At 36.1% G+C, this 27,051-nt stretch overlaps 1 protein-coding gene across 1 annotated transcript in view; it reads right to left on the minus strand.

Moving 5' to 3' along the window:
• The window catches only part of MYCBP2 (MYC binding protein 2), a 273,476-nt gene that overhangs the window by 36,240 nt on the left and 210,185 nt on the right, over nt 1-27,051 (minus strand). Inside the window, exons 56-62 of the mRNA XM_030838623.3 lie at nt 9,972-11,615; nt 8,827-8,996; nt 7,584-7,828; nt 5,396-5,563; nt 3,219-3,376; nt 1,850-2,049; nt 865-1,014 (exon numbers count right to left, since the gene is read on the minus strand). Of these exons, the coding sequence (XP_030694483.1) occupies nt 865-1,014; nt 1,850-2,049; nt 3,219-3,376; nt 5,396-5,563; nt 7,584-7,828; nt 8,827-8,996; nt 9,972-11,615 (2,735 nt within the window). The remainder of the gene's footprint in view (nt 1-864; nt 1,015-1,849; nt 2,050-3,218; nt 3,377-5,395; nt 5,564-7,583; nt 7,829-8,826; nt 8,997-9,971; nt 11,616-27,051) is intronic.

Raw genomic sequence — 27,051 nt, forward strand, 5'->3', positions numbered from 1 at the left:
AATTGTGGGTTTTTTTCTGTTTTTACTTGCAGCTCTGTTGATTTTTACTTCTTTAAAGGCTATATTATTAACTACAAACCTACATTAACTACACAGAGCTACTCTTATCATTTTGTAGAAAGCCTCTTTATCCCTACTAATAATTATGTCTTGAAGTCTGTTTTTTTCTGATATTCAACTAGCTAATTTTGGTTGGTATTTACCCAGTATATCTTTTTCTACTTTTAATCTTCCTCTATTGTTATGTTTTAGATGTGATGCTTATAAACAGTATCTAGCTGTTGTTTTTTTCTGCCTATTCTGACAGTCTTTTAAATGGAGGATTTAGTCCTCTACTTTTTTATTCTAGAAATAGAAATGAGGCCCACAAGTCACAGCTACAGAGGTGGAAATGGGGCTGGAATCCAGGCTTCCAGGGTCCAAGTTCAATGCTTTTCCATGATACAGCCTGCCTCCTATAAAATACAAGTCCCTTCTAGCCAAAGGTTTTTGAATTTCATGTCCCTACGCAGTATCATTTTCACTCTCTGTACCGTACAGTAATGTAAAGTAGACTGATCCTCTCTGTAGTAATGCTGCCCTGTTCATCTGCCTTATACTGCACTGTGACAGTGTTTATCTTGCAGTTGACTGCTTCGAGACAGTGATGGCTAGGGAGAAATCAGAATTGACTGACAGCGTTTTTGGAGACAGAAGACTTTCACTCAGCATAGTTAATATGTTGCTCATAGCACTGAAATTTTATTCCTGCCTTTAGGTTATATAATCTGTGAATGACCTCATGAAAATTACTGCACTATCTGAAAGTAGTTCTACTCTTCTATAAAAATATGGACAATTAAAAAAACCAAGAACCTCACTTACTTGTTCTGCATTTTCTTTGTTTGTTTTATTTTCCTCATCCTCCTCTTCTTCTGGTTCCACTGGAGCAGGAGTCAGTGATGCCACAAAATGCCACAGAATATCATGGAGAGAAGTTGTTTGGATGACATTACACAGAAGCCAGTTGAAAGCCTGAATAAATGATGGTTAAATAAGTCCAAGATAAAAAGAAAATATACGAGTGAACATAGCAGGACTTTTCTTATTCGGAAACAAAGAACCTTCCTGGACTAAGTCTTTTAAGGAAAGATACTAGGAAGTCTGATCTTCATTTCACTGAAAGTACACTGAACTTACACAGTCAATAATTTTGGGCCTAATTAAAAAATTAATAATAATAGGGAAAATAATACCTATGAAATGCAATACCAAAATACTTTTTATTTCAAAAATTTGTCTTCATATTAATTTACCCATGCACATTTTTCTTCCAACTTGCATTCAGGATCAACACAGAATGTTTCTTAAGTTCTACACAAGCTACCATTTACTTAAATAAACTCATATTGCTCCCACTGATGAAATGGCAGGTTACCTCCTACCCATGATAAAGAAAAAAATTTATTATATACAAGTCTATGATATATAGTAATCCATTTCCAGAGACTCAAATAAGTTATTACTGTTAAATTTACAACTCAAAAGTGCACTTTTCATCCCCTTTGCAGGATTATTCTAACTGAAAAGACTCTGTGATTACAAAAAGCTTTTTTAAAAAGATATTATCAGGATTCAAATAATGAAGCAATGCAGAAATAAAGTTTTTTAGAGCACTTAACTATGAAACTCTAAATTCATTTCTATTCATAAACTTGAGTTTAATTTTATTGCGAACATGATATTTTCTATTCACTGAAGTCTCTTAATTTGTCACAATTTCTGTTTGGTAGAAAAGTACATCATTAAATAGAATCATCACATGAACTGTATGATGAATGAATCAATAATCCTATTAATGTATTCTTACCTCCATAGCAAAAACTCGACAAGCAGATTTCCTTAAGGCCTGTTTCATTGCTATTTCAAGACCTTCCAGATCATGATGCTGTATAACAAAGGCTAAAACTGGCCACTGGAAATTTCGTTCTCCTTTGGAAAGAGAGCTGTGGGCTGAGATTAGCCGGGAAAGCTCAGGAGATGGATGTCTCAAGAGGGAAGAACCAACTTCTATTTAAAGGAAAAAAAAAAAGAAAATTATTAACTTTTATAGGTAATACATATGATTAACGTATTTAAGGTGATATTAATGAATAGTATCTAGCTTATTCACTTTAGAGTCTTTGCAGTTTTTTTGTTTTTATTTTTGCAGTTCTGAATCTAAAGTCCACACGAAGTGATTTATTTTCTCCCTAAATGGAATCTACATCTTATCCCCATCATTTTCTACAGGACTGCTTTATAACAAATGTTACTTCAATAAGAGCTCAAAAATACTTGTTGAATGAACCTATAAATCATTAATATTTGATTTATCCTCAATAATATTTTCCTTGAAGATCTTCAATAAGATACATAATTATTTACCTATAAATATTAGGTCAGATTTTCATTTAGTAAGTGGTTGGCCTGATAAATCATTAACACATTATCCTTTTTTTCCTCTTTATTCTTGAGACAGAATCAATCAGCCCTAGTTTGAGGCTGTTGATACCAATTGGTCCAGATTATCTTACATTTTTACTGATTAAGAGCTAGCCATATCCCCAGTTTTTATTATCTATTGGAGTGGTAGTAGCTACAGGAGTTAAAAGCTTCTATTGTGAGTGGGAAGATCACTGTGAAAGTGTTAAGTCATTGAAACTGCTGGTTCACTGAAGCTTAGTGGAAGGGAGAATGGTAGCAATATTTGGCTTAGATATCTAACAAGTAATGTACTTTAAAGGTCAATTTATTCTTAAATAACACTGGATGATCTCTGGGTGTCTCTTCCAACTGAGATGTGAAATTTAGAGAGGCACATTTATGGCTAAGTCACATAAAAGGAATGTCTACCACAATTTAAAATTAATCCATTCCTCTGCCTTCAAAAATTAGATTTTAGGGCTTCCCTGGTGGTGCAGTGGTTGAGAGTCTGCCTGCTGATGCAGGGGACGCGGGTTCGTGCCCCAGTCCAGGAAGATTCCACATGCCACGGAGCGACTAGGCCTGTAAACCATGGCCGCTGAGTCTGCGCATCCGGAGCCTGTGCTCCGCAACAGGAGAGGCCACAACAGTGAGAGGCCCGCGTACCGCAAAAATAAATAAATAAATAAAATAAATTAAAAAAAATAGATTTTAAAAAATATCTACAAATAAAACCATTTGGATCACTCAACCTTTTTTTATTTTATACTTACCAGTGTCTCCACTGTTAACTCTTCTTCTAGGAATGGCTTTAACTCGTGCAGGTAAAATGGAGTGTTGTTTATCATATTCAGAAGCAACAACTGAGTATGATCTTTGGAAGACAGTTCTCTTGGCAAGATCAGTATCAGTTATGGGACTGGTTTCCAAACTGCAGATAGAACAGATGACAGATAAAAACTCAAGAGAAAAAGTGAATGACGTGACAACTATATTTATTTAGTTTTTAACAGTGTAGTCAAATACAGGAACCCGTATTTCATGTGGAAGAATACAAATTCAAAGCCAACTTGACAATCCCTCTCTAAATCACAATTTGATCTTTCCAAATGTAGCCACATTTTGACTGATTTCAGAACTGCATCTTAAAACTTTTAGTTTTCTTAAATCTACTTTGCATTTCAAATGAAAAAGAAGAAAAGGCTTCAAATGTTCTAAGCTCCTTTCAGAATCAAAAGCACCGTGGTGGAAGACGTGTGTCATGATATTCAGGAAAATCAGGCAGATATATTCATAACAGCACTGAATAGAAAGAAAATGGATATGTACATACAGAGACCTAATAAAATGGAAAGTGAAAGGACGCAATTTTCCTTTGGCGCTGAGTGTTCTATGAGGTTTCTCATTCTTTGGGGGAGCTGCCCAAAGCCCTATCCAGAGCATGGCTGCACCAAAGTGTACTGAGAGGTGACAAACTGAATTCCAGTGTCAGTTATATTATACTTACATCCATATGAGAACTCAATGGTTTTCATGCGGGCTTTAGGAAACCAACAACTTTCTATTTACTATAGCAGCATTAAAAAACACTTGAAAAAGTATTAAGATGGTTATATAATTTTCTTTATTGAGACATTTTATAAAAAAGAGAAATACCTTTCTTTAATTTCTAAGGCAAATTTATAAACTATTCTTTTCATGTATTCTTTTCTCTGTCACCTCATTCCATATTGGGCTATTTTCGCTCTCACCCTGAGTTCTAGAATTGTTTCTTTTCCATCATTAAAGCCAGGTTTAAAATCCTATGTCCCTCAGTAAAGCTTATATACTTTCTAGTAAGTGGCTAACGCCCTGGCCATTTTCTTTCCTCACTGCTGAAGTGTGTGCACATTCTTGTTTGAACAGATGATAAATGTTGCACATAACTAACTGGGGTAAAGGTGCCTGGATGTCAGTTTCCGCTGCTTGGCTCCAGAATGACCAGAATATAGGGATATGTTAATTTAATTCACTTTCTATATGGTGTTACTATAAAGCACAAGACATCTTTTCTGCTTTTAGAGGAAGTTTTATCTATCAATGTAAATTGTTGTACAACCTAAAAAATAATGACTTGTTCTTATAAAATTGATCAAGCTTGTGAAGAAACTGAAGCAACACAAGAAAACCCAAAGGTTTCCTTTCTACTGACATCGTGTTCACAGTTACTCATGCCTGAACTCTTGATTCTATCCTAAACTGATCCTTTTCATTATCCAGTCACTCAACAAGTCACACTGATTTTTCCTCCAAAATATTTCCTTTACCCATCTGTCTTTAACAACCATTGCCAACACAATCCGGTTCCACACACACAGCTGAAATCTTTGATTGAAATGTTCAGCTTCTCAGTTGACAACTGTGAGACTATTTCTGCATTTGTACCACGTCTTTCCTCCTCTAAAAACTCTCAGTGGTACCCTGCTTCCTTCTGCATCATATATATATATATGCTTCTCTTCAGTTTTCAAGAAGCCCTTTACTCTGATACTATAAGGGGGTAGGGTGGGGCCGGTGAGGGGAGCAGTGCAAGTAATAATCCAAGAAGCTCAAGATCTACTTTCAGTGCTACTTCTCCCATGAAACCTTCTCTAAGTACTGCCTCAAAGTGATCTTTCTCTAGTCTGATTTACTACAGCATTAAATGATATAATACACAATGGAAATGGAATCCTTTATTACTTCACTAGTTGATCTTTTCTCTCCAACTGCATCTGCCTCTGCTGTCAAGGACCTTACCTGATTCATGAATGCATGCTTTTTCTTACTGCTCTAACAGTTAGCAGAGTTGACACAACTTCCTTCCCGAGATGGAGGTATGTATGAAAGAACTTCTAGAGCATTCTCTTCTAGCTTACAGTCTTTCTTCCACCAAACACTGGACTCAACAGAAAGACAATAACTCAAATACCTGGGTGGCATGGACTTCATGTTGCTCTCTGGCTCTTCAAATACATTAGGACTCGCATCAGGAGTTACTGATATGTACGGGGCAGGTACAGATGTTGAACGCAGGTATCTCATCTCATCCTGGAATAGGTTGTCATCTTGATAACCCACAAAATTTTCATGATGATGCCTGCATTAAATTAAACCCAACAACTTAAAAAGTATGATGGCAATACAGATAACTTTCTATTTTTAATCTCCTTCATAAAAGTAAAAGCAACTCATTAAGTCTGTAACTGAGGATTAAAGTATTAAAAGAGTTGTAGATGTAAGCCAAAGGAGATAAAAGTCTGATAATTTCACACATAGATATTCCTGGTACCATAAACATTTCAAATCCAAAATTGAATTTATTTTCTTTGCTTTTTAGAACTTTCCCATCTTCTAGCTTTAGTGAGTGATCCCACCAGCTATCCAGGTGCCTTACACTGAAGTATCTCAGTGTCACAGCAGGCTCAGCCCTCGACCACGACCAGTTACTTAGGCCTGTGGATACCAGGTTCCCTCTCACTATTCCCCTTCTTGTTCCCCATCATCACTGCCTTGCTTCAGGCTCATGACATTTCTTGCATGGACCACTAAAGCACAGGCGGTGACCGTTTTTTTTTTTTTTAAGAGTGAAATTTGAAAAAGATTAGATATATGAAATGTTCCATGGGCTAGAGGGATATCTATTCCCCATAGGGCTAAAAATATAAAATCCATAATTAGAGTATGCCAGCATTTTTTACATGTTTTACCATTTGATTCTATCCTTTTCAAACTGGAACAGAGAGGTACTAGCCTAAGTACAGTAAACAGGTGACTGAAGCTGAAGGCTTGCTGTACTCGGCATTCCTGATGATTTCCTCCGCAGTCCCAAATGTACTTAGTCTCACATTTTCATTTTTGTTTCCCACTCGTTTTATTGAATAATAAGTACAAAAACAAACAAACAAACTACATAACTCTGCTTCTCAAAATGGAACTGTTGGTTAGTAAGCCACGGCAGCAGGCAATTTCTAGAAATCTTCATTTGTCAGCTGATGAAAAAAATCTGAATTTGGCCTATGAAAGGCTGTTTTAGAGTATCAGTGTACAATGCATGAACATATGGGTTGCACCAGCAAAGCCCAATATAGGAAAAACAGTACACTGTTAACAAGCTTTTCTCCATCTTCACTTATGCCCTTTGATCCAGTTTCCACATTAGCAGCGAGTGATCTTCCAACTGCAAACCAGTTCACGCATTTCCCTGTTTAAAATTCTTCTTTATCCACTGTTTCCTCTGTGGGATAAAATCCAACCTTAGCATGGGCTACAGAGCCACGCATTACCTGGTCTTGGGAAACAACACTTCATATATTTCTCCTGGTAACCAATACTTTAATAAGCCTGTATTCCTTAAATGGGTAATGCTATTTCATTTGTGTCCTCACATATGTGGTTTATGTCAGGAATTGCTTTCCTCTCATTTCCTGCTTGATTGATTCCTAGTTATCCTTCAAGACTGCTAAAATGTCAGATCCTCTGGGAAACCTTTCCTTATTTCCTTGGCAAGATTCATGTACTCTCTACCTTTTATGCTATGACAGTATTCTATACACACTTCTATCATAAGTACTCCTCACGTAACATTTTAAATGTTTCCTTTACAAGTACTCCTCACGTAACATTTTAAATGTTTCCTTTACATATCTGTCTCCACCAGAGTGTGAACACACGAAGTCAGGATTTTATTATATTCATCTTAGTGTAACACAAAGCTGGTACTCAGCTAACCAACATTTAAACGCTAACAGAATTAATAATTTGAAAAATGAAAGATTTTGGATAGCAAATATCGGTTTATTTCCATTTTAGCATTTCCCACTATTAACACACTGACGTCTGCCTACCAAAGAGTAAAAGATAGCTGAAGTCTTACTAAGACATACTGTGTATTAATAATAATACAAATCAACATAGTATTTACATATTTTTTCAAATACCTACTAAAGTTTATACCTCTACCAGTCATATTTCTGAGTTAAGGCAACTCAGAAAATAAATTCCTGGAGGTCACTTTACTGTATACAATATGTACTGAAGTGTGGAAATTCAGGGCATGATATTAAACAGTAGCTGTTAATCCAAAGTGATTTAAAAAAACAACAGCCGAGTGATATTACCTAGCTAATGTCTGCAGGTAGAGACAAGGCATTTTAACCGGAAGATCCTCAGAAATGCCCTCTTTCACACTGGGAAGTTGAGACTGGAATGGCTTTGTAGGATGGTAACACAGAATGCTTGGTTCGGCCGCGCTGCTCAGGGACAGCAGGAAGAGGGCGTTAGCTTTAATCACTTGGTGAGCTTCCATAGTGGGCAAGGCACGAGGCGTCTTGACTTGCATTGGCTTCCTCCTAGACTGTTTGACCTGGAAAGGAAATTTGTACGGATCTTTTCCTACTTATACTCAAATTTTAAATTTCTTAACCTAAATGTTTCGAGTTTCCAATAAAAATTATTCAACACTGTAGAACTGCTTTAAAATCATAATAGTGATTCCCAAAAACAACATTCACTTCATGCTTCTCCTGAACTTATTAAAACTAATTTATATCAAATGCAAACTACATTTTTCTCTTTCCTTGGGAAAGTTAAAAAACCTAAGTAGTAAAATCTAAATGTAGTTATCTAAATAAAAGAGTAAATAGGGGCTTCCCTGGTGGCACAGTGGTTGAGAGTCCGCCTGCCGATGCAGGGGACACGCGTTCATGCCCCGGTCTGCGAAGATCCCACATGCCGCGGAGCAGCTGGGCCCATGAGCCGTGGCCGCTGAGCCTGTGCGTCCAGAGCCTGTGCTCCGCAACGGGAGAGGCCACAGCAGTGAGAGGCCCGCATACCGCAAAAAAATAAAAATAAATAAAAATAAAGAGTAAATAATCTGTGTGTGCGTGCATGTGTGTGTATATTTGGCAAATATTTTTAGCTAGGTGTGTCACTAGTGTGAATGATCCTGACTTTCCAGAGTCCTCAACGTAATTAAGGATTAAGAAAAAGAGAGAGGAGATAAAGAGTAGAAAAAGAAAAAGAAAAAGAGAAAGTTAAGAGAGATAAAGGTGAAGAGGGAAACCTATATACATGTGTAGAATAGCAGACAAATTAATAATACAAAATTACGCAGTAAACATCTGTCAATAAGGTACGTATGCTACAGGAGAGTTGTTTTTGTGTTATCCCAAGATATAATTTGTTTTTGTAATTAAAAACAGCTGACCTGGTACATAAATTAAATTTATATATTATTCCTGTTATGAAGGCTGATCTTTAATATCAATTATGTGGAGTTGTCTGATAATATGATCATAAAAAGAGACTTTTATAAGGTTTATCCTTATCACTAACAGCACAGCCAGAACAAAATAAAAATACCTTCTCCCTTGCAGCAGCCTGTTTTTCACGGAGGTATTTTTCTCTACAGCGATCACACACCAGGTACCACGTGCTTCCCCCTATGCCACCATCACCACAGTTACCAGCCCATCCTCCACAAAAATGCCCAATGCTATTGTAACCTTGTCCACCAGCATACCGGCCACAACCTTGAAGTAAGAACATAAATAAAAATTTAACACTTTAAGTGTCCTTAATAGTTTGCTCTTTGTCACCTGTACATAAATGATGGCTTTTCCTTCTCAAAGTAAGCAAAATACTGAAGCAAATATCTAACCGCCACCTGGGCTGTTAATTATATCAGCAAAATTGCAGGTGTAACCAAAAGTAATCAAGTAAATGATGCCTAAAATACTGACGATACTCTATACAGGCAGATGAGAAGAACTGTTAAGATATGGGTACATTTAGATTTATTTAAGTATGCTAAAAAAACTGGAGAAGACAGGTATTAGGTATAAAACACTCTGTGAGAATAATATATTTTACAAATCATGTATTTTACAAAAGGTTGCAGCGTAATATGTAGGAAGAGAAAAACATTTACCCAAATCCATAGTAAGTGAATTTTGGAATATTAATTGTTACAGAAATCGTTACATTTACCTAAAACATAAAACTGTCTTCTGATGAAACAGTTAATATCTCTTCCACAGGAAGCCCATAGAAATCAGTATAATCTAATTGAATTTGCAATTCTGGACAGGAAAACAATACAATCAAAGGAGACCTAATGTTGCAATCTTTCCTGTGTGCATGGACATGTCCTTATTTCTATTGTGTGAATGGACACGTCCTTATTTCTATTGTGTGAGACACCTTAACAGCATCCCTTGGGTAACACATAAAATATTTAAAAAGTTAACAATATCTTAGAATGTGATACATTAAAATGAAATAGTACTAGACTGCCTTACCACCATACTATTAGATTTCTTTACCTATTTTTCATGAACCCTATACTGTATTGATAAAGCACTTTAAAAATTACATTTTAAGACACTATAAATTCTGGGCAAACGTTTCCCTGTACTTTAACATAATTCATGGAACCGCTTAAGCCAAAGTGACCTAATTTGGTTTTCTACACAAAGTACTTACATATATTCAATAACATCACTTACCTGGGTGAGCCTGTCTCATGTGGTATGTCACTGGGTATGGATGTGACTCTCCACAGAGCTCACAGATGGTGTCTTTCTCTGGTCCTCCTACCGCCAGCTGGGCCATTTCACCAAACAAATTACCTCTGGGCCGAACTTCTGTCTTTTCCTTTTTCTTTTTTTCTTTTTTGGCCTTTTTGTTCTCTTTCTCACACTCTTTCTTTTTAAGGACTGCACAAGAACCAGGACTTGGAAAAATCATATTCTGGGAAGCTGCTTTGATAGTAGCCAAAGAGATGTCTTCCCAAAAAGCCACTAAATGTTGCAGAGTCAGGGGAAGAGGAGACTTAGACTTCATTGGGTGATGCATGGACATTTCAAAAGTGGCCTCGGTTTTCCCGTCTTCACATTTTTCATGCAGAGGAGGTTCCTTAAGCATAGACAATACCTTATTTTTGTTGATACTACCCATTTTAGATATATCTGGTCCATGAGGTGCAATATTAAACATATTCAGTGCAGATGATATTTCTAATGAGTGTCTATTTTTTAATTTGGTTTCCTTTTCTTCTGAAGGCTGCTGGCTGCTTAAACTGCTTCTTATAGGAGCATGTTCTTTGGAAAGTTCAGGATTAAATTTTAAGAAAGAAGAACAAGCCATTGCATCGTGTACTATGCCTTCGTGCCACAGGAAAGAGGCAAAGACGGCTCTGGCACACTCAGCCACGGAAGGGGACATGGCTTGCTTGGCTGGCTCTAAAGGTTTGGATCCATCTCCTTTGAAGAGGAAGCTGGATTTTTCCTTCTTGGGCCTGGTGTGCCTATTAGCACATTTCCGACTTGTTTTGGGGGATGCTCTCGTTTCCTGTTCATCTTTCAGTGGTGCTTTTCCTATGCTGAAATGAACTTTATTCGGACCTTCATCCACACTCTTAAGCTCACTGCTTTCATCACAGGTGCTGTCTGTTAGGCTATTCGTTTTTAAAGTACTTGAAGTGCAGACTTCAACCACCTCACTGTGGAGGTTTTCTTGTACCACGTGGGGAGAAGGAGCCCTATTTTCGGATCCAGGGGAGTCTTTAGAATCCTTTGGTACTGGTTTTGGTTTCGGTGATGTTGATCGTCCCCTTAATGGCTCTGTGAGGGGCATTTTCTTCTTGCGGAGGGTATCTGGATCAAGGGTGTAAGAGTCCGATTTGGAACGTTCCCGAGGAGGATCCAGTCTCGTCTTAACAGGAGCAGCGCTTTTCTGAGGTAGACTTTTATCGTGAGGCGAGGAGGAACGTGTAGAGCTAGCACTGGATGTGCCAGACCTGCTGGCTGGGAGGGTCTTTGGCTTAGGAGATGATGACCGAGAACCTGGTCCTGGGGATTCGGCTCTGAAGCTAGAAGACATCTTCCCATCAGATTTTAGTGTCTGCAAGGTGTTATGGTTGGGGGATAATGACCTACTGTGAGAATCTGACCTCAACTTTGCAGCGTCGGATTTCAACATGAGAGATTCACTAGCCGACAGCCCTTCCGTACCCCTCTGCTTCTTCTGGTCAGCGGTAGTCCGGCTCATACGTCCATCGGGTTTCAGTGTTCTGCTGTGTTTGGAGGACAGTTCTGATTTTCCTGATGTACAGACGGGTCTAGAAGATGTTGAGATAGTCCCTCGGTCACCTGTATGGTCCATTTCATAGTGAAACTTGTTAATATAATTATAACTTACTGATGATTTACACTAAACAATGAAATTAAAAACATAGCTAAAAAAATTTGTATTGCTTGTCACAGACAAAAGTACTTCAAGAATAAAGAAAAAAGGGGGAATTCTCGTCAAATTTCGATCACATCATTTTATAATTCTAATATTCTAATGTTTGGATTAGAATAATTTATAATTAATGTATGCATGCCCTAAAGCTACTATTTAATTACAGGTAATGCAGGCAGTCTGTTATCTGTAAAGAGGTTATGTTCTAAAAGCTTAGTTCATAAGTTTAGCTGGTTAGAACTCAGAGCTTGAAGAAGAAAAATGGTGGGATCCTCAGAATTAGAATTACAAGTCTGAATTCCGGGGCCTTTCAACAAGGAGTCAGGAGAATAACAGAAACAAAAAGGATAAAAAGAAAAATAATCTCGCTCTTTCCTAGGCAAAGCATTAGATGTTTCTACATGAGCACCACTTGTTTTTGGCATCCTGGCCCTCATTCAGTGTCTCTCCTTCCTACTACTTCATGCTTTCCTTTGAGGCATTAGAGTCAGGTCGTCTTTGCTGTCAATCCGTGGTACAACCTTCAAGATTATCTTTCCTCCCTAAAATCAAAACTTCTACCCTCAGTGCAAGTGATACTAGTTCATTGGTTAGGAGGAAAGTAACCTGATTGAAGTGATTCAAGTGACATGAAAAACTGAAAATCCATAAACCTTGCTAGAAGCATTTATATGTTTTGAAAAAGGATACTTAGTAAATTGAGATGACTCTGGTTACATTGTAGTTCTTTCTTTTTCCTTTTTACAGGGATATGAACAAATGTGGATAAAGTAGAAACGTGTTTTGCGGCTTGCTTGCAGTGTGTGTGTGTGCAGAGTCACAGCCTAGTTACCTATACGTCAAGAGAGCTTTGCCATGGCATCTGCCTCCTCACGGAAGGCCTGCAAGGGCTGGTATTTTTGCTCATTACTACACTCCACTGATGTAATGTCAAGAATGGGTCAGCATAGTAAGTGTCAGCATAGTAAGTGTTTTTGTTAAATGAGCAAACAAATTCCTATTTTCTTAGTTTCCTTCCCTTCTGCTAGTCACAAATCTTCAGATTCTCTGAAAACTCACTTTTTACTTTTATGGCTCCCATGGCCACAGGGCAGAGGCGACAGTAGCCATTGTTGTGTGAGGGTCAGATTTTATAAACCAATGTACTGTATTTGGTAGAATCAAGCATCAGCTTAGTCCTGGCCACTAATTTGGAGTGACTGATGTCTGGAGCACTAGCTTTCGTTATTACTCTGACAGCTGGAAATGCCTTCATCATCACATTTATTTCATGAGCTGAACCATACATAATGCTGAATCTAGACAAATAAGCAGTAAATCTTTAATATTTGGCACCCCTCTCTATACAAGATTAATTCGTGAATTGAAAGAGGTTTGCTTTGTAATTAATGATGCACAATTCCTCATAAAGGAAATCTCCACTGTGACTGGCTAAACAATTGAATCTTCCAAATATCAGGTACACCACCTGTCATACGCTAGCAAAAATGTCTGTTATATAGAGAGGGCCAGAGAGTATGGGCAGCTGTATACCTTATCTCTATGCTTCAAGTAATGGTGAATATTTTTTTCAGATCTGTAAGTGGTGACAGCTGAATACCTGTTGGAGTCTAGGCACATAAATAATGCAAAATTATTTCTTCCCAAGATGTCAGATTACAATTAAATCCTGCTGAAAAAATTTACTTTTCCAAAATATATTTCATATATTTTTAAAAAACAAATACGTCAAGTTAGTTAAGTGTGGTAAACCCACATACTAACTAACTGATGTTCATCTTCTTCATTTGGGTTTCAAAAGTTTTGAGGCGTGCAGTAAGTATTACTAAAAATGGTCATGTGGCTGCTTTAAGTATCAATAAATATCAACACAATTTGTTAAAAAGCTTTAGATCGTAAAAACTTTCACATTCATCACTTAATTTTGTTTAACGTTTATCATATGTAAGTTTAAGCAATAATGGACACGTTTTAATCTCAAAAGTTTCTAAAGAAAAAATAATACAGGACAGGATAAAAATTTAGTACATTCAAACAGATTAGTAAAAATATTAAATATTAGGTATCATTAATAACCTGCATATTTTTATGCCAGAATTATAAATAAAAGGTTATATAATACCACCCTATAATATAATCATAATATAATACTCTACTGTAATATGATATGCCATAGTATATACTATATATCAGGTTACACAAGACTATATACTACAGAGATCAGGTTCTATAATTATACTACAATATTATATAGTATCACTGTCAACTGTACAAAGGAGAAATGTAAAACTGTTTTACTCATTTCTAGGAATACAAGATTTTAAATGTTTAATTAAACATTACACTAAGACAAAAATATGTGACTAGGTTATCGACAGTATTTTATAACATCAGAGCATATTTTAAAATCGTCTGGCATTTTATCAATTGTCAATAGTTTAAACATTTCTAAGTTTAAAGTATTAAAACTAAGCAGCTAAGAAAATACTACAAGGAAGACTCATGCCAGACAGGACAGCCCTGAAAAGGTAAGGTAAACTAAAGAATTTAATTATCAAACTGTTTCTCATAAAAAAACTAAAACAGGAAAATGATTTTTACATTACCTAACAGAAAAAATGAGTTGAAGACTAACCTGTCACATGAGATACTCTATTCTTACAGATCACAATGTGCTTTACGGCTTACACATGTACCACCTCGCTCTGGTAATAATGGTGTTACAATTCCCCAAAGGCATTTAGTTCTACATACTTATTTTATTTAATATCTCATATAGGTTTGAAATTAAGCAAGAGTTCTATTTAACCTACATATAGTAAACAGGCATATCAATTAGGATAATCAATACAATACTGAACAGATACATCACAAATTACCCCAAAATATCAAGTTTTAAATAAAACTATAAACTTTAATCTTAAATGGAATGAGATGAAAATGACTGAGGTGAACTAAAACTTCTTTCTTGAAACCTCCTAGGTTTATTAAGAATGGCCCATCCGTGAAGGCACGCATACCCACCCTTCAGTTTGTGAGACAGAGATGAGAGAGCAGAGGCAGGCCCAGCTACACCATAATTTTTGTAAATGCGCTCACGAGAAGCAAGGTTGCGAGATGGAGATTCTACAGTGGAAAACATTGGCAAAGAAGCAGCACAGATTCAATGGAAAAAAAATTTAGCAGAGAACACAAGCAGAAACAAAGCATTTCAAATGGTATGCGCGACTACTAACTTATTCAAAAGTTTATATTCTGCTAAATTTTCCAGCAAGTTTATTATTTCTCTAAAATTAAAAACTGAATACAAAGGTCAAATTAATTAATTTAGACTAATAGCGACAGCGCCAAATGTGCTAGCCTAAAAGTTAAATAACATTCATAGCACTGATAAATCAAATTTGAGCATTTCTTTTCAGACTAATATTTCTTTAACTCAGTTTTCCTTAATTTGGTGCTCACTTACTTATAAATGAAAGTTTATAAGTAATTTTTTTTTGTAAATAGTGGGAGATAAAGAGATGTTACTTACAGTTTAACCTATTGTCACCTGTTTTTCTGTATGGACACATGACTATAATTTTTCCAGTATGTATCTCAGAATGGACCCAAGTTGACATTTATGGTCAACTACTTTTCTGAGTCCATCCTCAGTAAAAAATGTTAGTGCTAATCCCAATATTTGGTGTTTGTTTTGTCAATCTTATTACTGAGATATCAAATTCTGTTTATAAAAAGTCTCACAACACAAAGCAAAAAAGATTTACAAGTCACTGAAAATGTTAGACACATTAATGATTCACCATGCAGAAAATGAAGTACTTAAAATTAAAAAAAAATTATCTTTCTTCAAAAAATTAACAGAACCTTTAAAGTGGTCTTTCAAAAGCAGTATGCTAAAAAAAAAAATCTCTATCTAAATCTGAAAATAAATCCACTATTTAAAATTTTAACTCGTGGCAATGAAAATAAATGTAATCAAGTGAGCTGAAATAAATTCAGGTAATAAGGAGACAACTTTCTTAACATTACTGAAATTAAAAAAATGAATACAACACACAGTTTTCTCAAAACAGAAAAAGTAATAGTTGACTGATTCATTATTATGGCCAAGATTAAAGATGAACTATTCATAAAACCAAGAATCCTTCCATATAAGGTACTGAGTATGTATTATGTGTCAGACATTGTCCTAGGAATTGAGCATAAGATGATGAACAGAAATGAAGTCCCTACTCTTATGGAACTTATCTTCCAGTAAAAGGAGAGAGACAATGAACAAATACACCCTAGATGGAGCGGTGATAAACCTGAGAGTAACAAGCACGCAGATTTTGGGCAATACTCCATGCCTGGATAAGACAACTTAGGCAGCAAGGCCTAGAAGAGACCAAACCCCTGGGACAGTCCTAGGAATACAGAATAGACGAGGATGTAGAAAAGAGATTGGACATGAAGAGCTGAGGTAGGAGACATCCAGCAAGGCAAAGGAAGAAGGTGTTTCAAGGAAAAGAGAAAGATCAATCCTGTCAAACACTGCCAACAGAGCAAGTAAAATGAAATCTTAGAACTGACAGTTGAACTTAGCAAAACAAAAGTCAAAAACTGAATAGAGCAATTTCTGTGGATAAGGACAACTGCAAACACCCCTGTAGTTGGTTCAAGAGAGAATGGTAGGAGTGGATGGAGGGATGGAGACACATGCCAACAAGTCACGTTCCTCTAAGTTAAAGAAATGTTAAAATTTTAATATTTTTGAGCATTCTTCTTTTTAAAGTGGGTAAAACTCAAAGGCACCAGGAACTGCAAAATGAGGTCTTATGCTATTTCAATCTCATATAATACTTACTCTGCAACTCTCACTGAAAATGTCAGTTAGGAGAGTGCCAGCTTTTGATTGGAATTCAAGGCCGATTCAAACTGCCAATGTAAAGATGCAGTCTCGTAGCTTGGTCACTAATATCTGTGAAGACTGGGTTTAGCAGGAGGACACAGGAGCAGGAAATCAGATACTATCTTAGTTAAAAGCACCCGTCACATAAATGTACAAAACTACATGGACACTTATTAGATAAGATGTTAGAGGTTTAAGGACAAACTCCTGGAAAAAGTTTTGAAGCCAAATCATCCTTGAAGTCTTTCCAACATGTTACAAAACTTAAAGAGACTGGATTCCTAGGTATGATTCAAAGTGAATAAGATGAAAGAAACATCTTTTGACAGTCTACAAAAGGTTACTGTTAAATGCCTAAGTACAGTAAGCTGTGATTTCACACAACACTTGTTCTAGACATTTAATTTTCACAAGCTCAAGTTTAAAATACTTTGAAATAGTTAACTTTTTAAAAGATTTATATCTTTCAATTTAAAAAGGGAAGTAATTCTTAAGAGATACTTTGCTATCTATGCACAGAAGAAAAAACTGATCAACTTTTAGACATCTGATGAAGATTAATCATGCTCCTTTTTACCTTGCTTTATAGATAAAACAATCATTAAATTAATGTCTGTAGAATTTTGATTTTTTTGTCATAGTATAGTTAACTAAGGAGAATAATGTTTAAAACAATATAAAAAGCTGGATTTTTTCCTCCAGTACTCATTTGAAGTCAACGTTGTTTGTTTGGTATAAAGTATCCCATTATTAACAATACGGTTCTTTATGTGTCATTTATTCTTTGTTTTCTTTGTTTTAAATCCCGAGTATCAAGTTCCCTGGGGTACTTCATTCATTCTCTGGTCATAGAAACTCTGAGCTCATTGTAAATTGTATTTAAAGAAATTGTTCCCTAGGCTAATGATAATAATAAAACAGTATAACTTTTCTTTTTAATAAGGAAAGCATTCTCATTTCAGTTGGACAAAGACAAATTGTGGTTTTGCTGTATTAGGACCTTGACCTTGTTATTGGGACAATACACTGGAAGAATCAAGGCACCTGTCACCATCTGGTGGCAGTACACAAAACTGCAGTTCTGAGATTTAGAAAGGGGCGTATACTCTTTCAGGTTTGAGTCAACAACGAAGTAATGATCTTCTTCATCCATTCACCTGTTGATGGCACTTAGGTTGCTTCCATACCTTGGCAATTATAAACAATGCTGCTATGAACACTGGAGTACGTGTATCTTTTCGAGTAAGTGTTTTCATTTTCTTCGGATTATACCCAGTGAATTTGCATTTAAAGCTGTCAGTCCAGGCAGCTGCTGGCTAGAGGACGTAATTATCATCACTATCATCTTATTCTAAATCCTCCAAAACATCAATAGACAGACGTGGGAATAATACTTACACTTAATTGTACTTATTCCTTATCTGCATGTTGTTTGGTTGCTCACATCTTTTGGCCAGGGTGAAGGTATAGTTTATATATTGTCTCCTCACTAACCAATAAACTAGTTTTTTATATTTTTTAAAATAAATAGTTTTAAAATAAGTAATTTCCAGAATATCTGAATTATACGTTAAGCTTAACCATTTACTGCGTGTGTTAAGAGTCTATTTGTCAAAATATCTGTAGTACTATTCAGAGAAGAATGCAAATGTACAATTACCAGGGTTTAAATTGAGTGAAGAAAGTCAGAAACACTGCTCCTGTCATTCTACTGTAAACTTGACAAAATGTTATTATCATTGTTTGTGAAGGATCTATAGAATTAGGTTTCTTTCTATATCTTAAAAAATATATACACACATAAATGCAGATATGTATAAGCACTAACAGAATGTGGAATCCTACCAAATGTATCAGAAGAAAAAGAGCTTAAGACACAGAATAGGAACTAAAATTTACTTATATAAATGTTAGTACACTAAATGAATTATAAAAGAATGACAGCTAGAACAAAATTTCCAACTTAAGGCTAAAATAGAAATAAGCTTTTCACTAGAATATAACATTCATCCATATGATACAAATGCAGAAAGGAAGATGGATAAAAATCTGTAATGATGTATTTTCAAACTGTCAGTCAACAATGCCATCTTCAGTTACACAAATGCTAAGTATGTTTCCCACATTCGAATTATATTACAGCTTACTGGAGGCTAAGTTACCCAATTGAACTCATTTTTTCTTAAAATCTGCTTTTTATTTTGTGTATTGGCATTAGGTAAGCATATAATCTTTCAAAACAAAGACAGAAAAATGGACGCCGTTCTAGACTGGCTCCTTCAACTGTGATTAGCAAGTCCTGTACAATTTTACTGCCTACGTGTTTCTAAACTTGTCCCTTCTTCTATACGTCCACTGTAATTTACCTTAGTATAAGCCCTACTCAGCTCTTCTCTGGAATCCCTGCCTCTAACGCTCTCCCTTTCTCCAGAACCTTTTTCATAATATTTTTAGTTATCTTTCACAAATGTAAGACTGAGCATATCATTCTTTTTGTTTAAAATTCTGCAGAAGTATATATGCCTTCATCTGCTCCCTCCATTTTACTCACTACTCACAGGACAAAGTCTAAACTACTAAGAGTGGCTTACAAGACCCTTCATGATGTGGCCCCACCCTCTCTAGTGTAAGAAACCGCCACGAGGACACTAACACTCTAAGCTACAAACGCATGAAGTTTCTCAAGTGAATCATGTTTCCTAACATAATCAAATGAGTTGATTCATTGGAAGTGGTTAAAATGGTGCCTGTTATGTGGTAAATGACTGCCATGTGTTAGCGATTACCATTTCATAGCTTCTCTTTCCTCAAACCACCAACACTTTCCCCATGCTAACTCTGAGCTGATGACGGCTTCCTATTTTACTGAGAAAACAAACAAAACAAAACACAAATGGACAACATTCTCAAGCTGCTAACACTATACATTCTTTCCTCTCCTGTTATGATGGATCACCTATTTCTGCTCCTACTTGGCCAACCTTTCCCCTTTGCGCTACATCCCATCCCCTCTCCCACGGATGAATACTGTTCCAGCAGTCCTCCCCTCTCTCCTGCACCAGCAATTTTTCTCTCTATTGGATCATTCTCATTAAAAAACAACCCTGATGTTACCTTTTCCCCATTAAAAACCAAACCAAACAAAAATCTCTCCAGATCTCACATCCTCTGCCCTGGTTTCACTTTATGTGTTTTCCTTCCCTTTACAGTAAAACTTGACAAATTTATCTATAATAACTGTCTCCAATTTCTCTTCCCCCTTTTCTCTTGAACCCACTCTAATGGAGCTTTGGCATCTCATCCGACTAGAGTTGCTCTCATCAAGATCATCAGTGACCTCCACGTTGCTAAATCCAATGGTCCCTTCTCAATCCTCACTTTACCTGACCCATCAGCAACATCTGATACAGCTTGTCACTATTTCCTTGAAATACTTTCTTCACTTGGCTTCCAGAAACACCATAATGACTCGGTTTTCCTCCTATTTCTATGGCCACTTGTCAGTCTCTTTTGCTGATTTCTCCTCCTCTCTCCCATGTCTAAACCCTGAAGTGCCCCAGCGCTCAGTCGTTAGGCATCTTCTCTTTCCTCCCTATACCTACTTTCCTGCTGCTTTAATCCACCCTTAGGGCAACTCTCAAATTATTCTGCTATAAGCCAGTGAACTCCCAACTTATGTGTCCTGCCCAGACAGTTCCCATGAACTCCAGGGTCTTACATCGATCTCAACTTGATATCTCCACTGGACTTAAAAGGAACCTCAAACTTAACAAATCTGATCATTTGCAAACACAGTGACAATTATTCCTATCCCTGTACCATGCCCCTTTGCAGCAACTCTAATCAAGAAGTGAAGTCTATTTCTCCATCCTTGAACATAAGTGTCCTGCTTTGACCAACAGAGTATGGCATGTGTGATGCTGTGTCAGTGTCAAGCCTAAGCCTCAAAAGACCGTGCATGCTTTTGTTTTCGCAGAATCCTGCAATGTCCATGCAAACACACCCAGGTCAGCCCACTGAATGACAAGAGATATTTGGCCTAGTCACCCTTTTCATGCCAGCCTGGCTGACCTACAGATGCATGAAGGATCCCAGGCAAGATCACAACAACTACCCAGCTGAACCCAGCCTACTCTGCTAACCCACAGAACTGTGAGCAAAAGAGTGCTTGTTTTAAGTCATTACGTTTTGGGGTGGTTTGTTATGCAACAGTAGCTTACCAATATAATGTCCAAAATTAAGCCTTTGTTATTGCCCTCCAGACCCAGTTCTCCTACAGTCCCCATATTAAATGGAAATTACATTCTTCCAAATGCCTAGGCAAAAATCTTAGATTTGCCCTCCACTATTTTGGTATTCTCATTGCTTATTGAATCTTTAGGCAAATCCTGTCGATTCCCCTTCAAAATATATCCAATATTCCATGATTTAATACCATCTCTTAGGCTACTACTCTGGTAAAGCCACCATCGTATCTCACCTGGATTACTATGAAAGCCTCCCAAACTGGACTCTTTGCATGACCAGTACTTAGAAGAGTGTCTGACATGTAGATGGTGGTCAGTAAATATTTTTGAGTCAATGAATCCCCAAAACTTAGCTCATGCTATTCTTAGAGAGGAAAGACACCTGTAACCTCCTTCCCCACCCCCACTGCTGCCTGATAAATTCCTATGAGTCCTTCAACACTCTGATTAGGGGCCATCTCTTTATCTAGTGCCTTCTCTAACCTTTCCTAGCTGAGTCAGCAGCTTCTTCTCCTATGTTTCCAATGCATTCTGTGAATATTGCTCCCGCAGACTTAAAATAATACCATCATGTTTTTCAACATGGCTGCCTTCCTCAGTATTCCAAAAGCCCTTCAAGATCAGTGATAATATTTTCTTTACGTTATTGCGCCCTATAGCCTAGCATAGACTAGATATTTAACAAACGCAGGTAAATAAATGATGGAAGAATAAATGACCCATCTGAAGAAAAATGGTAATAAAGGGTGGAATAAATTTAGTAGCCAGTAAGGAGATGGGAGCAAAGGGAGAGAGAGACAAAAGGTCAGATCTGGTCAGGAGAAAGCAAACAGATGCACTCAGGCACACTGTCTTATAAACAACAGCAGCATTCTCTGTGGTCTAAATTCCTAGGATGAAGTGAGGACTGATGAAGAGGGAAAGGAACATGCGTCGAAGCTTTCCTACCACAGAGAAGATGGAGACACTGAGTCAAGATAAATTCTGGCCCATGACTGAAATGACAAGGATTTGTAGGGATGCTAGTGATGTTAGAGCCCAAACTGAAATAAATATATTGGCCATTGGGACAGATGCTATCGGTTCAAGTATGAAAAGTTTTACTGCACTTGACTATTTGATTTTATGAAATCTTTGTTGATATCATCCTTTAATTTTCCTTAACAAAAATTATAAAGAGGAAAAGGGTATGAGAAATCAGCTTAGTGTCACAAAACTAACTGGAGGGAGAACAGAGCCTAAAACACAGGTCTCCTTCCCAAGTCAAGGGCTCCATCCATGCCACAGCTCACACCAGGCAAGCAAATAAGTAGACAGATTCTGGGCTGGGATTATAATCCAGGATAAAAATGAAGTCTAAGTCTTAGAAAAAAACCTGGCTTTTACACTGATATTCATACTAACATCTGAATGTAGTGTTACCATAGGAAGAATTAATCTCAAAGCGAATAATGAAGTTAAGCTGTGAAAATGTACTGAGGAGTAGCTAGGAAACCTCATTTGTGCCTTTCCTGCAACTCACTCCACAGAGAATAGACTGCTCTCCCTGAGACTGTGATTTCCTCCACTTTTCCTTGGAGCATGAGAGATGTTAAATGTTTGCATCAAAAGGCAATATCAATATCAACAGATAACGTTTATTAGGCACCTCATTTTATGGAGGAGGTAAAAAGGGCTCAGATGCATCAAGTAACTTAACTAAATAAGTGGCTGGAAAGGAAATCTGAGCTTAAGGCTTTCCATCACTACATCTTTATAAGCTAAGTAAGTAAACACAGTGCTTTAGTATATGTTAGTATTCCTGAACACAAACCAATATGCATGCAGATACTCAGGTGGACTCTTTTGTCACATTTAGCAAAAGTTTTGTCTCACTTGAGAATGTGATTATGGGTATAACAGAAAAACTCGTTGCAAAGTAACCTAAAGCTCTCATATCTGGGCTTGAAAGTACGACATACTTTGATATATATATTATATGTTTACCTATTTAAAATCTCTGGGAGAATCGTAAACTGTCTTAATGTTCTATTTACCATTTCTTTCTACAAAAAAAATAAAAGCAAATTATTTAGCTCCTTGGACAGTAGCTAGAAAATGTTTATATTAAACAGAGTCATGTGAAATACAGTTTTTCAGCTGGAGGATCTTTTGTAAAATTCCATCAGTATAAACTCAGAATTATTAGATATCACATCATCACATTATAGTTAAATTTAATTACTACTGAAGTATTCTTCCTCTATTTTGAAGATGTACTCTGAGTAAGGACAGGAATATCAACCATAAGATAACAAGAAACACATGATCTTAAACTCATAGCTTACACTGAAGAAATGATCATCTTAGGCATTTCCAGTCAATAAATACTCCCTGAATGCTTATGATGTATAAGATATTGTCAGAGGATATGGGACAAATAAAACGATGCTTTCAAAAGAAATGAGGAAAGATAATGAAAATACAGAATGTAATATTCTTAAAAGAAAGCGGGCACCTATATCATTCCCCACCTCAGTCCACTACAAACTTACTGCCAAATTGCTTACCAATTCTAAAACCTACATAAATACTTTTGAAATAAAAAAGTAAATTATGGAACAGTAAAGGAAAAGTTTATATACACATCTCTCTTCTCTCTCATGCCTTTGCACACATATAAATATGGTAAGACAAGGAAACTGTGTGACTTTTATTTCTATAATTATTCTATTTCACTAGAATAACAGGTGAAGTAATTTCTATGTATATATGTATGTGTGCATGTATAAAATAATTTTGCAACTTAAAAAAATTACCAAATGAATTTAATGTGCCAGATTATTTTCAATTCCAAAGATTAATTTAAAAAAAACCCTATGCTTCAGGGGAAAAAAAAAACTAAAGAAATACTGATTAATAATGCTCATAAAGTTGACATGTGGAGCAGTTTATGTATGTCCCTACTTTATGTATGCCATCTACTTAGCTGGGAACTTGAGTTACAGTATTTAGGAAACCTTTTCCTTTTAAACCATGCTACATTCTTAAACTATGAAGGGGAAAATAACCAATCCAAACCAAGCTAATACTCTGGAGGCTAGAACCAAATGGAAACAGAAATGTAAAAACTATATATTAAAGAACAAATTTTTACATTATTTATTAGTAGGCAAAGCTAGATATTTAAAAACATGGCCTCCTTTGTAGTCAGGAGAACTCGGCTCATGTTCTGACTCTACCATTTACTATGTATATTTCTAGGGCATATCATTTATCCTCTTTAAGCCTCCGTCTCCTTAACTGTAAAATGGAGACATTATCTCAAATGAGGATGTACTAAAGTGCTCCACAGTAGTAAGTACATAGTGGACTTATCAGAATAAGCAAGAACTAGTAAATACAGTCTTCTATACATAATATTTGATACAATATTTTAGAATCACAAAAGTGTAAGACAAAAATGATTCTCATTTTACTAATTAGTAAAGGGAAGTTCAGTATAAATAAGCCATCTTCTAAAGCAAGATGAAATGCTAGTGTGATGGACGGCAGTGAAATTCAGGAAAGAATATCTTAGGTAGTTTTAACTCTGCCATATTTAATTCTCCTATGATGTACTTACTACAATTCTAATATATCTATAAAACATTAAACTATTTTTAGATTCCATACTTGTTTTTAGTTGTGCTAAAGATTAAGCCTTCTGATTTCTGGAATTGGGTAGTCAAACTTCAGTGATATTCTGCTGAGAATAAGAAGTCTGTATCATTGGAGTACACGCAAGTAATGATTCAGAAAACTGGTAATTTTGAGACATTTCTAGGCCATGATTTCAAATTTGCTCCAAGATGGTGGTAAAGGAAGTGGTGGTACTGATAACACTTAGACACAATATGAACAAAATTATATTGACACAATGTCAGTTAGAAACCTATTATCCTTTAAGAGAGGCAAATCTGATTTTCTTATGGTCTTTACATTTTGTTTTACAATATTTTATTAAGTAATTTGGTAAAATAAAACCAGTAATTATACTTTTTTTTAGAGAAGTTTTCAAGAAGACTTGCAATAACCCTTTAGGTAGAACAAAACGGTTCTTATTCCTTAGTTCTCTTGTCTGCTGCCACTATGACTTTATCAGGGTAATTTCTCTTTTACAATTTTATATTTAATATGAATTTTCTGCCTGGTTATGATGGTTTTTTCCCTTTTACTTCCTTGTCCTTACCTTTAAAACTTCCTGCAACCTGGGTATATCTAAATGTAAAGTGTCTGTCACTCCATTAAATGGGTAAACTAAGTCTTCACTTCTCTTTCATTCTTCTATAATGCTTATCAAGGAAGAAAAAACTATTTCACACACATGACACTATTATGTTTCCTTGAAATTGTTCTTTTAAGAGACATTAAAGTGAATATTACACACGAATAGAGATGATTATCTAGAAATTGATACTTATATTTACAAACTAATTTCATTAATTGAACTTGCCTAATGTATAGTGCAAACCTAAAAAGTATACTCTTGTATACTCTTTTCCGAAGACAGGTAATAATATCATAATGAATAACATCATTTGCTAACTATACACTACCCTGGTTCCTAATAAAAACTAAACCAGCTGGCATTCTCTTAAGTAATCCTAATAATAGCTATAAAAGTATTTTTGTTGAAAAATAACTTAGATCTAAGTGTGGATGTATTTTACTAAAGTAAAGCGAAGAGGTCATGCATTTGAATTCAAACAAATGGGTGTACAAGCTGAGGCTTCCAAAAACTCTCTCAATTCAGTGAGTGTGTTTATACACTGTATAGCCAATATGTGAACTGAAGGCCAAGAAGAGCATATTGTTGTCATACTAGGAGGTTTGAGAAGTTTATGGGGAAGCCTCAGGAGCTTATTAAGAAAAAAGAAGACTCAGGTAAATGTAATTTGTTTTGGGTCTGTTTTCCAGATCAGTATGAATTACTATCATGGATAAAGGGATAGAACAATCCTAGAAGGCAGAACTGGAATCAACTGATTGGTTTAACTTATTAAGAACAAGAACAAGAACAACAACAACAACAAAAAGCAAGAGAAGAAACAACACTGTGAGAACATTTGGAAACCTAAGTTGCTATACATTTCACAGACACCAAATTCACTTAAAAGAAACAAACAAACCTGCCCAGTACAGCCTCTCCTCCACCCACTGGTATAGTGAAATAGGTTCATTCTCTTGGGGCATCTCTAAGTAACAAAAATTCGGTGTAAAACAATGAAAGTTATCCTTATAACTGACGCTTACCATAGTCGTGCATATTATAAAATTTTTTTTAAATCAATGTTTTCTTAATATATTTTATAGTGTGATTTGCTTATTCTGGAATTAGAATAGAAAACATAAAAGTCATATTTTAATAACTACACTTAATAAAAAAATGTGATTAAAAACAAATGTCTTAGCTGCAGAATGTCGTAGGTCAGAATAGCTTAAGTGCTTCAAAAATGTGGGAAGGGATAACGTCCTCATTAAATAAAACCAGTTAGGTGAGTTGATAAATAATTAGTAACTGATAAACAACTCAGAACAAAGCTTCAGAAATGGTTTGATGAGGCAGGTAAGGCTGACAAGACTTACTCTGAAGCTGAGGCTGCTGGAAGGAAAGGGGCTGTCCGAACACAAATGGGCTGTGGACTAGGGAAGAGGGAGGTTTTGCAGCTTGATCAAAGATGGAAGGAGCTGGGAGATTGGGCCGTGACTGAATGGAATTCAATATGGCACTCAGTTGGTCACCTGCAGTGGGCAAAACAGTCAAAACTACAACTTGTTATCAATTAACATCCAAAATGGCAAAGTAAATGGTGCTTTATGACATTCAGATAAAGTTAAACACTAAATAAAACAATGCCAATTCAGAACTGTTGTGGAAGTTGGTGACTGTTATTCTCAAATTAGGGACCGAATGTTGTATGTTGTTTTAATAATGGAAGCACCCCAACAAATTTTATATAATGGCCCACTTACAAAAACAAATCCATTTAAATTCATATACAACATCTAGCAGCAGCATGAGAGGATACAGAGTCTATGAGGTAAGTATGATAAGTTGATTCAATACCATACAAGTATAAAGGAAGATCTAAGTCGATGATGTCTTCTGTGCAGTACCTGACATTGACTATTATCACCCTGCCTCATACGCAGTACACTTCATGCAGAAAATATGCAAAT

Source organism: Globicephala melas, chromosome 18 (assembly GCF_963455315.2).
Source record: "Globicephala melas chromosome 18, mGloMel1.2, whole genome shotgun sequence".
In the NCBI taxonomy this organism is placed as follows: Eukaryota; Metazoa; Chordata; class Mammalia; order Artiodactyla; family Delphinidae; genus Globicephala; species Globicephala melas.